The 11,307-nt window shown below is 47.8% G+C and overlaps 6 protein-coding genes across 6 annotated transcripts; 5 read left to right on the forward strand and 1 right to left on the reverse strand.

Annotated features, from left to right (window-relative positions):
- Positions 1 to 36: 36 nt before the first annotated feature.
- BKA55DRAFT_687843 (kinase-like domain-containing protein) lies at positions 37 to 1,387 on the forward strand (the record flags this gene model as incomplete). Its single annotated transcript, XM_046199125.1, has 4 exons — positions 37 to 317; positions 366 to 688; positions 757 to 1,094; positions 1,142 to 1,387. 4 exons carry the CDS (start codon positions 37 to 39, stop codon positions 1,385 to 1,387), a joined length of 1,188 nt encoding a protein of 395 aa, XP_046052254.1.
- Positions 1,388 to 1,529: 142 nt separating this feature from the next.
- Positions 1,530 to 1,882, reverse strand: BKA55DRAFT_687844 (uncharacterized protein; the record flags this gene model as incomplete). The annotated part of the gene is made up of 2 exons (XM_046199126.1): positions 1,530 to 1,714; positions 1,771 to 1,882. The coding sequence occupies 2 exons, from the start codon at positions 1,880 to 1,882 to the stop codon at positions 1,530 to 1,532; spliced, it is 297 nt and encodes a 98-aa protein (XP_046052255.1).
- Positions 1,883 to 3,300: 1,418 nt separating this feature from the next.
- Positions 3,301 to 6,336, forward strand: BKA55DRAFT_610726 (uncharacterized protein; the record flags this gene model as incomplete). The annotated part of the gene is made up of 4 exons (XM_046196652.1): positions 3,301 to 3,622; positions 3,688 to 4,126; positions 4,866 to 5,591; positions 5,653 to 6,336. 4 exons carry the CDS (start codon positions 3,301 to 3,303, stop codon positions 6,074 to 6,076), a joined length of 1,911 nt encoding a protein of 636 aa, XP_046052256.1. The 3' UTR covers positions 6,077 to 6,336.
- Positions 6,337 to 6,669: 333 nt separating this feature from the next.
- Positions 6,670 to 7,344, forward strand: BKA55DRAFT_506696 (uncharacterized protein; the record flags this gene model as incomplete). Its single annotated transcript, XM_046187284.1, has 1 exon — positions 6,670 to 7,344. The coding sequence occupies one exon, from the start codon at positions 6,670 to 6,672 to the stop codon at positions 7,342 to 7,344; it is 675 nt and encodes a 224-aa protein (XP_046052257.1).
- A 496-nt stretch (positions 7,345 to 7,840) lies between these two features.
- BKA55DRAFT_592265 (uncharacterized protein) lies at positions 7,841 to 9,236 on the forward strand (the record flags this gene model as incomplete). Its single annotated transcript, XM_046195367.1, has 4 exons — positions 7,841 to 7,958; positions 8,134 to 8,472; positions 8,594 to 8,989; positions 9,049 to 9,236. 4 exons carry the CDS (start codon positions 7,841 to 7,843, stop codon positions 9,234 to 9,236), a joined length of 1,041 nt encoding a protein of 346 aa, XP_046052258.1.
- A 214-nt stretch (positions 9,237 to 9,450) lies between these two features.
- Positions 9,451 to 10,977, forward strand: BKA55DRAFT_562747 (uncharacterized protein). Its single transcript, XM_046192327.1, has one exon. It carries the CDS (start codon positions 9,654 to 9,656, stop codon positions 10,563 to 10,565), a length of 912 nt encoding a protein of 303 aa, XP_046052259.1. The 5' UTR covers positions 9,451 to 9,653; the 3' UTR covers positions 10,566 to 10,977.
- Positions 10,978 to 11,307: the final 330 nt, after the last annotated feature.

Below are 11,307 nucleotides of genomic sequence, written 5' to 3' on the forward strand. Positions count from 1 at the left end.
GGTGTAGTGGAAGAGACATTGAGATCTATAACGGCGATGATTAGTACGAACCTTTCGAGAGCGGCGCCGAGACGAATCTCAGTTCTATCGATTACGGCTGTTTCATTTCACCGACCCCACCTACGTCGATGCTACCACCATCAAATATTAGCACATGAGTGTAATTGCGCCATTGACGCTGAACCGTTGCATCGCTATCGGCCAGGTGGCTACCATCCTCCTGTGCTAGGCGATTCCCTAGGTGATGGACGATATAAAGTCCTACACAAGCTTGGCTGGGGCAGCTACTCTACCACTTGGGCCGCCAAGGACCAGATGTACGTCTGTGTAACTTTGAATGTCGCTTCTCACTGATTATTTGCCAGGGATGACCGCTATGTTGCATTCAAAGTCACAACAGCTGAGGAGAACCGAAGCAGAGAGCTAAAGGTCTTACAAGCACTGTCTTCTCTATCAAGAGAGCATCCTGGCTCACATCATGTCAATCAGATGTTGGACCACTTCACTCTTGCTGGCCCTAATGGCTCACATGATTGTATAGTACTGGAGCTTGTCGAACCTAATGTTGCAGATGTCATCGATAGTCACTGCAAGCATGACAGATTGCCGTCTCAAGCTGTAAGGTCGATCTCCAGGCAGGTACTGCAGGGTCTTGATTATCTTGCTTCCAGCGGCATTGGACATGGAGGTAAGGGAATCATATTTTAGTTTGTGGTTAGCGGCAATGCTAAATCTGTTCACAGACCTTCACACTAGAAATATTGCTCTGGAAATTCCCGGGCCTGCATTCCCTTAGTGAAAGAGACTTCATCGCCAGGCTTGGTGGGCCTCAAATGGGTTTAGTCACAAGTGCTGATGGTAAGCCCTTGGCACCAAGTGTTCCAACCTATATTGTCCGACCTTCGTCTTTCCGATACAAGGGTATTCAGCGCCTTATATTATGTCCATCTATTAAAATTATTGAGTTTGGCGAATCCTTCTTCGATAATGATATACCAAGCACATTGCATACCCCGCTGCCAGTTCGTGCATCGGAGATCGTGTTTGGAGATCGTCTTGATCATCGAGTAGATCTATGGAGCGCAGGATGTCTAGTAAACGCCACTTGGGAAATGATGATAATATCAGCTAACAGGCATAGATATTTGAGCTGGTGACTGGGCAGCCGCCGTTTGACGTTGCCATGCTAACTCCCTCGATGCTGGTTCAGCAAATGATAGAGCTTATGGACGATGAGCTACCGTCAAGATGGCAAGGGAAATGGCAAGAGATGAAAGGAACGGCAGCACAAGAAGACGGTGACTGGACGCTACAAAGCTGGCTGGAGGAGGTTTACTTCGATAAAGACAAAAAGACTGAGTTCACCAGGGATGAGATAAGGCTATAGGAAAGCATATTACGCAACTGATGAGATTTGAACCATCTCTTAGGGCTATACCAAGCGAGATTCTAGCTGAGCTTTGGTTTCGATAACTACTCCATGGACCCCCGCAAATCCCAAACCTCAGCAAGTAAACCTAGGCCTCTCCCTAACTCCAACAGTAATCATGCTTTCCCATAGCTCCAACCTGGCACCCGTTCTTGCAGTACTTCTTGAACTTGATAGTTCCATTCGGCCCGCATGAGAAGAGGGCATCATTGATCTGGTTCTTCTTGAAGCAAGTTGCTTTAGTCGCACGGGTGAGTTCATCGGAGATGGTCGAGTAGTATTTGCCTGTCATATTAACTTGTAAATGGCATTCTAGATTGGGGAGGTAGAAGGAGACTTACCGATGCCAAGAAGGAAGTGGCCGCAATGATCAAGCTTTGGGGTGCAGTTCGGCGCCTCACCAAAGCCAGTGAGGGCAGCGATGAGAGCTAGAGGTACGAAGGTGATCTTCATTTTGATATGTTCCGATTGAGTATAAATATTGCGAGTGATTTGATGTTCAACGGACAATTTTTGGCGATGTGCCGAGGGTCTATAAGCTTAAAACAGGCCCAGCTGTTAGCCAGGGGTTTCAACAACTTTTCAGCCTTGTGAGATCTAGACCTTAAGCTAGCGAGCCTAGATCTTATCACCTGTGTATTATGGCTTGTTAAATCCTATTATTCTTCAGCCGTAGACGCCACTCTGTGACGTTGCGGATATGAGCTGGATCAGCCCACCGAATGGAAACGGGATTCAAAATTGAAGAAACAACCTTTGAAATTTGTGAAACCGCATAAGAAGCAAGTTGTTCAATCTAAATTCTTACTGGCTATTGTGCTCTGCTCGGGTCAGCTAAGAGGTCAAATTTGGCTTTCAGAATAAGCGTTTCACGATGGATTGAGCCAATCTCTTCACCAAAATAAGTCCTTCCAGGATCTGAAGGCAGGTAGCGTAAGCCAGTTCGATTATTTGTACGCCCCGGGGGGAAAGCGCTGCAATGGGTGTTAGCTGGAGCACTATGGTGTTGAAGGCATCGACAGTAAATACAACGGTTCTCCCATCGCTATGGCAATTTTGGAAGTGGTTAGCGAATAGAACTTTGCTTCCAAGCTTAGCTATTTCGTGATGGACAATGCTGGCAATAAGGATACAATGACGAGATCCCTTTCGTTTAGTCAGTACAACTCGGACCGGGCCAAGCTGGATAAGTACTACGATCCCGGACAGCATGAGCTTGGGGAGAAGAGGGCGAAAAGCAGGCAGTGTACGTGAGCATTAGTGACTGGTTCTGGATAGATTAGATCGCCAGGCGAAACAAATTATATTGTATATTGGAGTATATCCTCGCAGTTCGCCCAAAATTTCTCCATGTATTAATCCCTGCACTTGTAGGGGTCTGGTAGTGTTTTTTACTATTCCTTCGGCCCCCGCGGACATCCCAGACGTGGGCATTTGGCCGCTACCTGTATTAATCCCGGCCGATCTATACCCTGCACACTCCGCTCGTGGACAGTAGCACCATTATTGATGTATCAGGGTTTATGAATGACTGCGTCATTTTCCTTTGCCTTTCTAAACATAGCGCTGCTATGGCGGCTCATACATGACCAGTCGGATACATAAACATAGTACCATGTACAGCCCTGCACAGGCTTTGGTATAGCCCGCGGCACCCGATGATTTGCTATGGTTCTAAAGAATGCGAACTCATCACACACGTGTATAATTAACTTTCATCTTCATCTTCTTTGCTTTCCCTTTTTCGGCTGAGCACTTATAGCGTGAACCTTGGCTGACTCAACTGTATAAAGTTGAGCATCTTCTCCTCAGGTGGATTCTAGAACTCTTTGAATACCGTCATCTTCTGCCTTGAAAATTCCATTACAGTCATGGGACCTAACTATAATAACTCTTTCGAGTCTTCCGTTAATGACGACCACAGTACACGCTCTTCAAGATACGAGTGCAAGAATGCTCTCTTTCCTCCATCACAACCTACATCTTCCGTCGGGGGGACATCAATCCAAGAACAATCCACAGCAATGCAAATAAGCCGCAAGTCAGGCTTTACCAATCGTCTTCACGAGCTCAGTGCCAAGATTGCTGGCCCAGTGAATGGCTTCGCAAACAAGCTCGGATGCGAGGCATTCATGCCTACCTCGCTAGACAAAGAGTGCGACAAAGCATCACGAATATTGACATCTTTCTGTGGTATGTATCCTTGATTATGCATAGTGGAAGAAAGGCAGACTAACCTGGGTGAGCATTGTCCACAGACGGAACACCACTTACGACCCCGTCGCCAAACGAGTCATTATCAAGACGAAAGGCAATAGTCAGAATTCCACGACAAGTCATCAAGTCCGCTGCAGGTCTTGCTATTTTCACCGCATTTCGGTCTGGTGCGCAATTCTCCTGGGGCAGCGGTTCTGGAGTTGTTGTAGCGCGACGAACAGATGGGTCATGGTCACCACCGTCTGCTTTTGCAGTTAACACTCTCAGCGTTGGCTTCATGCTTTCCATGGATATATATGACTGCGTATGTGTTCTGCGGAGCCCCGAAGCCGTAGCCGCATTCACCAAACCAAGAGTCTCCTTCGGTGGCGAGGTCGCTGTTACTGCTGGGCCGGTTGGTACTGGCGTTTATATTGATTCGGCCGTTAACAGCGACGGGATCGACGAGCCTATATGGAGCTACGTGAAGAGTAGGGGCTTGTATGTTGGGGCACAGATTGATGGGACTGTTATCACGACGAGAGGCAAGGCAAACGAGGACTTTTACGGCGTAGAGGTTCCTGTTGCTTCCATCCTACAGGGCGTGGTTCCAGCTAGAGGACCTATGTGGCCGGAAGGATATTGGAGGTTGAATAATGCATTACGAGAAATAGACAACGGTAGATGAAGGCGCTAGATCTGTGTGTTTTGTTTTTATACCCTGTGGCAACAGCAACTCACCTTCAATGGAGCGGATAGCTATAAATTCTTATATATGAGGTATAGTCGTCGCCTCCGCCGCCATCATTAAAGATGGGGATGTCTGCAAGTCTTCTCAAGAAAAATACATGACTGAGCATGTCCCTCACCAGCTGTTATTGCCTGTATGGAACCAGATCAGAGGTGATCGGAGCCACAGCGCCCGAGGTTATTGAGCTTGCACGGCGTACTACTGTGTGCTCCGCCGTATCTGAACGGATGTAGCTCCACATGTGGAGGTGATTGCATTGAATCAGTGCCGGCAGTTACTCTACCTTAATGCATATTCTGAACCTTAAACCTTGGATATGCAGGGGTTTAATCTCGTTCATATGCCGCACCATCCGCAAATGCAATTTATTGCGCTAATCTTTTCTTCTTCAACTTCCGATTTTCAGCAAATCCGATCTTTCCTGCGCATTTTGCGTGGCTTCCGCCCTCATCTCATCTTAATTGTCGTGATGGACCACCCAGAGCAAAGCTCTATTTCTCAAATCGTCATTCTCGCCTGCAGCATCCTCGTCATTTTTGCAAGCACTCTTTTCCTCATCCCGAAAAGTGCTATCCTCAGCCGAATTGGTGCAGCGTTGGCGCTGAGCTGCTTGCAGTACTCCTTTTACACTTCCCTTTTAGAATCCTCCCTGCCTCAAGCCCAGATAACCGGCATCTCTTTGTTCAGCTGGGGACTGTACGCCAATGGCGCTGAGCAGGTTCTACTCTCGCGCTACGATGCCGACGATGTCCCCATGGCAAAGGAAAGGCATTCGGACCGTCGTTTAAGCACTGTCACCCGTCTTCTTCGTGCCATGGGCATGTATTTTAGCCTGCGACGTGTTGGCCTACGAGGGGAGATTTCGATGAAGAAGCGGGTCCCCTCAAATTCTATTCTCTTTGTTACAACCAAGATTGTTGAATGCGTGGGCTGTTATCTCATCTTGGATGCCATATTGCTCGCGCCGCGTCCAGAAGGGCACTTGATCACGAGAGAAAAGCAGTCACTGTTCAACTTATCAAGCTTGACTTGTGAAGATCTAATCTTTCGCATTTCTAGTTCCCTTGGGAATTGGGTTATTGGTTATGTCTCAGTACGATTAGCCCATGGCTTTGTAGCTGCGGTATCTGTTTTGCTTGGTTTGTGTAAGCCAGAGGATTGGCCGCACCTCAACGGGCCAATAAGTTCATGGTCCACTATTCGAACCTTCTGGGGGTAAGTGATACTCTCAAGCCCTGCTGATAGATAAAGTAAATATGTACTAAATAACTTCCAGAACATTTTGGCATCAACTCTTCCGCAAGGCTCTGACTGGCTGGGGAGACTTCATTCCGGATAGAGTTCTCCGGCTCCGTCGCGGTACGCTGTTGTCGCGATATTCACGCCTGATATTGACATTCTTCACTTCTGCGCTTATGCACCGCTGCCTGCATTACTTCTATCGTCTTGAGGCCGGAGAGTGGTATGAAATTGAGACCTTTTTCCTTCTACAGCCGCTGGCGATTATGTTTGAAGATGCGGCGCAAGCTGCAACGGCGCACGTTCCCCTCTCAAGGCCATTACGTTGGATAGTTGGGTTTATCTGGTTATGCGCATTCTTCACGTGGGTGACGCCAACATTCCTTTACCCTACTATCCGAGTACCAGATCCAGGACAGTTGCTTCCATTTTCAGTCGTGGGCAATCTTATGAAGTATTAATAGATGTACCCTGCCAGAAATAATTCTGATTCTCTGTCAGAGCGACTGTATCAGTCTTGGCGAACCTCAGCACTGCCCAACAATATATGGCTCCTCATTGCCTCGATCGGAGACATTTCAGTTTAGGAAGTCATCACGGCTAAACATACAGTTGATGAGCCAATCGCGCTTTTACATAACCAGGATAACTGAAAAGCCAAGGAAAAGAACTGGATTTTTCTAATGGATTTCGTTCCGCAGCCAATGGGAAATAAACATTCCGGGGCAGTGAAGAGTCAAGTACTAAGCGCTTAGGCCTTGGCAGAGGATCTCGCCTTATGTGATCGCAAGGGTAGAAGATATTCTCCGTAAGCTCATCGTCTGTTTTGGTGATAGCTTCTATGTCAGCCTCGAGTACCGCGCCTACTGAATGACAAGGCGGAATATGAAAATGTTATAAAATACAGTAGGGAGGCGCTCAAGAAATGGATAACATTCTCATCACCATTCACAACTATCATAGCAACACTCAGCCAACTTCGCAAGCACTACAGTATCTTCCTAAAACAACACTTACTATCAATACAATCTATCCTCAGCTACAAAATCTCAAGATGGTTGCCTTCAACGCTCTTTTCACTTTTGCCGCCGCCCTGGTCCCTCTTGTTACCGGCGCCGCCCTTCCCACTCATCAAGACTCCTCCCTCAACATACGTCAATACCAAGACAAGTCCTGGGACGCCTACCACCGCCAAAACGGAGCATTCGCAAGACAGGGCCTCTGCCTCTTCTACCTCGACCCTTCTCCCCGCGATGGTGCATGGTCATGCAGCGTCTACTGCAAAAACGACCGCACCAAGATCTGCACCACCGTCCACCCCAGCAAATTCACAAACGACATGCTAGGCGCAAACCCAGATGGCGAGCGTTATGCAATCGGTCAGTGTCAATGCGACACTTCGGCAGCGGACTTCCTCGCTACAGCCACCGTCGATTTCACAGCTAGAGGTCTTGACAAGGGCTTTAGAGAGATCGGAAGTGTTACGTGTGAGATTATGGTGAATGTTATGAAGGAAGCTGTCTTCGCGAGTACTTATGCTATTCCTGGCGTTGGGCCTGTTGCTACAGCTGCTAGGACAGTAGCTAAGGGAGTGAAGTTGGCGTCCAAGACGCAGGGTGGTAAGGATATGTGGACAGATGCTGTTAAGGAGTCTTGTAACTTTCGTCGGGATGAGGAGTTGCTGAACAAGGGGTTTGGGATCTTTGAAGGAGCACCTGATGAGTTCTAAGATGGTTGACGATGGTTTCCTTTTGGCTGGGAGGTTTTCATTTGATATACGTATTGGCGTTGGTTTTGGTCTTTTTTTTAAGAGGGCATATAGACTTATAGATGGTATCTGATTTGATAGACAACTTATAGTAATATAGACATTGTTTCTGCGAAAGATCAAATCTATTGACCTTGGGCTCCTAAATATACCGTTGATTTATTCATTGCAGAGTTCAAATTTCGACTTATTCTTTTGTTAATAAAACTTTATCATACCAATGGCAACTTCAACAACAAGAGCTGTCAAGGACCGATAGCATTTTATACTGTTGGGCATGGTAGTACAAATCTCAAGCATAAGATTAGTGCAGACATAGGCATGCATTAGCGTATGCCATAAAACGGGCACGTAAGGCAGTGATGATAGCATCATCTCTCGCTTGTCAGGCCTCATTAAACCAACTGTCAACCTGCGAACAAATCACAAATGCCAGACACAAACCACTTGCGACATCATGCCCAAGGCATCTGCTGCCAGCGCATGGCCCGGAGCTCCTCCTGTCGCTGAGGACGGCTTCGCATTCGCCGAAGGTGTATTTTTCGCCCAATCCTCTGGTCAAAACCAGCATCGACGTGCCACGGCAACTGAACTTAAGGAACATTCCACCTCTGGCAACGATAAAGATCACCCCGCACACTGATTTGAGGCCCAACTCAATCACTATGGTCTTCCGCCATCCAAGATCAAATCTGTCGCGCGCATGCGACTATTTGATGCTGTTAATGCAGGGAACCTCAAAGTGCCAAGCCAATGTGAGCAAACTTGAGACTAGATTTAAGAAAGAGTGGACAAAGAACGACCGTGAGGCGAAGAAGGGTACAACCAGCAAACTTGCTGCGCAAGTGGCGCCTGTGAAGACTGAGACGAAGAAAACGGCTGCAGCGGGAACCAAAAGAAAGGCAAACGATGATGAAAGCAATGCGACAGCCAAAAAGCCAAAGACTGCGACGCCCAAGGCAAAAGCGCCAGCAAAAGCACCCACCAAAAGCACGGCAAAGACAGCGGCAAAGGACCCTGAAACGGACCCCGCACCAGCACCAGCACCAGCACAGCGAAAGCCCCAAACAGCTCGCTGCTTTAGAGACGGTGCGTCTCAAGGCGCTGGCCGAGGTGCAAGCACTGCTTCAGAGCCAGCAAAACCACGAACTAAGCAGACCGCACGCCGAGGAAACTCATCCCGATGGCCCGAGCCGACAGGCAGCAAGAGACCCTTCTCCCGAACCTCCCAGATTCGCAAAGCCTCAGACTGCACGACGCAACGGCGCTTTTGCGGCCCCGGGACGAATACCCGCTCCGTCGGGCTACGATGATGCTCCACCCCCATACTCGGAATTTCCAGATCAAGATTACTCCTCGGATGAGAGTAACGGCAGCGATGACGTCGCGGTGGAGGAGGTCAGCCTTGCACCCTTGGGTCTTTTGAATGGTGATTACGAAGTTGAATCGCACAATGTGAGCGAGCAATGGGATTTTGGCCCTGATGAGTTCCAATTGACTCTTACAATCGCTGGCAACCGACTCTGGGGAAGTTTTAACCTCGGCGTCTACGAAGGCGCACTTCTCTTCGAAGAACGTCCCATGCGTTCATCGCATATCACGTCTGGTTCAAACGGCAGGGTCGTGAAGATCAGGGACCTGTAATTTATGGGGATAACAACGAAGGCTGGATGGAGTTTCTTGGCGACGGTCGCATTGAAGGTTGGCTGGACCGTCAGTCTCTCTCATTTCAGGCGCGTCGATTGCCTGGTCAAGGAACGCGAAGTAGCATTGATGCTCGAACTCTACAAGATGAATGGGACGGTTATTCCTATCGGTTATACGAAGAGGAGAATCGGGCGCGGCGGCGATGAGCTTGAATCGTTTGGGGTAGGTTCCCGCGGGTGAGAGGGCGAATTGGTTACATGTGACGCCGATCACTGAAGATTTTGAGATGTTGGAGTTGAGAAAAACAATGCAATTTTTACTATTGTCTAAGATTAAACTGGATATAGGTGTCCTTGTCAATAGGGAAAACTTTTAATACACCGCTTTTGTTTGTCGTGCTGAACTGAAGTGAACTGGTCAAAGCACACGGCATTGTCCGAATGTCAGTGAAAGGCCTCACTGTGAGACGGCCAAGCGGAGCAAGACGGAAGGGACAAGGATCACTCGCAGCGCCCAGCTTTTCTCAACTTTGGGGGTTTTAAAACAAGATTTTCCCATTTTTACCTGTTCCTCAAAAACATCATTTCGTCTTTTAACCCCTTGATTCGGCCAGAAAATGCATCATGAGTGCAATTCGAGGCTTTCTCAACGCCTTCAAGGCCCGCAGCCCCCCAATCACCGGGATAATCAACCTCAAACCCCTCAGCGACTCCAACGCTCGTGTGGGGAGAGCTTTTCTCGAGCGCTGCAACCCCTTTAGAGACCTTCCCAAAGACGCGAGGCTTGAGAACACGCTATGCGAAGTGAGATACATTGATCGTGTACTGCGCGATACTCTTGTTCCTACGTCGTTGCCTAGTGATGATTATCACTTTTGCTCGAAATTACTACGCAGTTTGGAAACGAGGCGCGACTTAACATGGTTGGTTCTAAGGGAGACGGATATAAGGGATACGATTGGTGCTATTGCTAGAAGAGGTGGACAAAGGGCGCCTATTCCCGACGAACCTCACGATATTCACAATCGCGCGAAAGCTCTCGAACGACATTGGTCAGCGCTGGAAAAATGCCACACCAAGCTACGAGAATGGGAGCCGAAATATGCGACACAACCACAACCGCCGCTTTTAGAAGAGGATACGTCGGTTCTTGAATTAAGCGACGAACAGGCTACGCATGCAGAGATTGAGTATCGAGAATGGCGATCCGATCGCGATAGAAAAGTCTCATATTTAAAGCTCAATCCACCCGAGCCAGCGGCTTTTATACCTGTTGAAAGACGAGATATTCAGACTGACGAGACGTGGAAGATACTTCCGCCTTCGGATAGTGAGATCGGGATGAGGCTTTTGCCTGTTTGGACGCCGATTATTTTTCAGGAGGTGCCACTTGATTGGGAGAGCCCTGATTCATCGTTGAGAAGTACATCTGGTGAGAAAAGGCGGAGGGATGAGTTTAGAAGGAGGGAGAATGATAGAAGGGAGAAGAAGTATGAGTTTCAGAAACAGCTTCGTGAGGAGATGAGCAGGTCATGACATGATGAGTTGAATTACTTGGAGTTTCGGTTGGGTTAATGACCTGGGATACATAAGGTCTTGGTGTTTGCATATACAGAGCTTGATATTCAACATACATCAGCATAGACAACAAGGAGCAGAAGGACCGGGAGCATATTTATCTATGCTATTTATATATACGACAGGTATTCAGCGAAACATACTTCTCAGCGCAAAACTCTGGGTTTTGGATTTCGGAACATATACAACTTACGAGGGAAGGCCATGGAAGGATTTTTAAAAAGAAGAATACCTAGTCATAGGTATTCTTATTCATTCCCCAGGACTTCGAAATCTAGTTCGACGACCGTATATGATGTACCACGAGCTGAGCTAGTAATCAGACCATAACGTTAGCAAAAACAGAAACTAAGGCATTATATATCTTCCATGAAGTCCGGATGGACGAGCAGTTTCTTTCAATCCACGAATAGTTTTGAAACGGCCTTTCTTTAAAGTTTATTCCGAAATGCAACGCTATTCCGAACCCCGCTTGACATTCAAACCTTCAATCTTCAATCTTTCGAAGCCTATTCCACACCGAAGTCACATTATCCAAGACCGCCTTACATCTCCCCATAACAAAATCCTCCTCCAGAACTCTAAGCGAAGCCTCGACCTCAATCAATTGGACACGAACTTTTGTCAGACATCCCAACCAATAGGAAACTCCCGCCCACCGATCGACACGACTGCTTATCATACCACAATTTACCTTGAA

This window comes from Fusarium redolens (genome assembly GCF_020744475.1).
Source record: "Fusarium redolens strain MPI-CAGE-AT-0023 chromosome Unknown BKA55scaffold_5, whole genome shotgun sequence".
Lineage (NCBI taxonomy): Eukaryota > Fungi > Ascomycota > Sordariomycetes > Hypocreales > Nectriaceae > Fusarium > Fusarium redolens.

Coding starts and splice junctions, on each gene's coding strand:
- BKA55DRAFT_562747 (XM_046192327.1), top strand. CDS start 9,654: ATGAGTGCAATTCGAGGCTTTCTCAACGCCTTCAAGGCCCGCAGCCCC.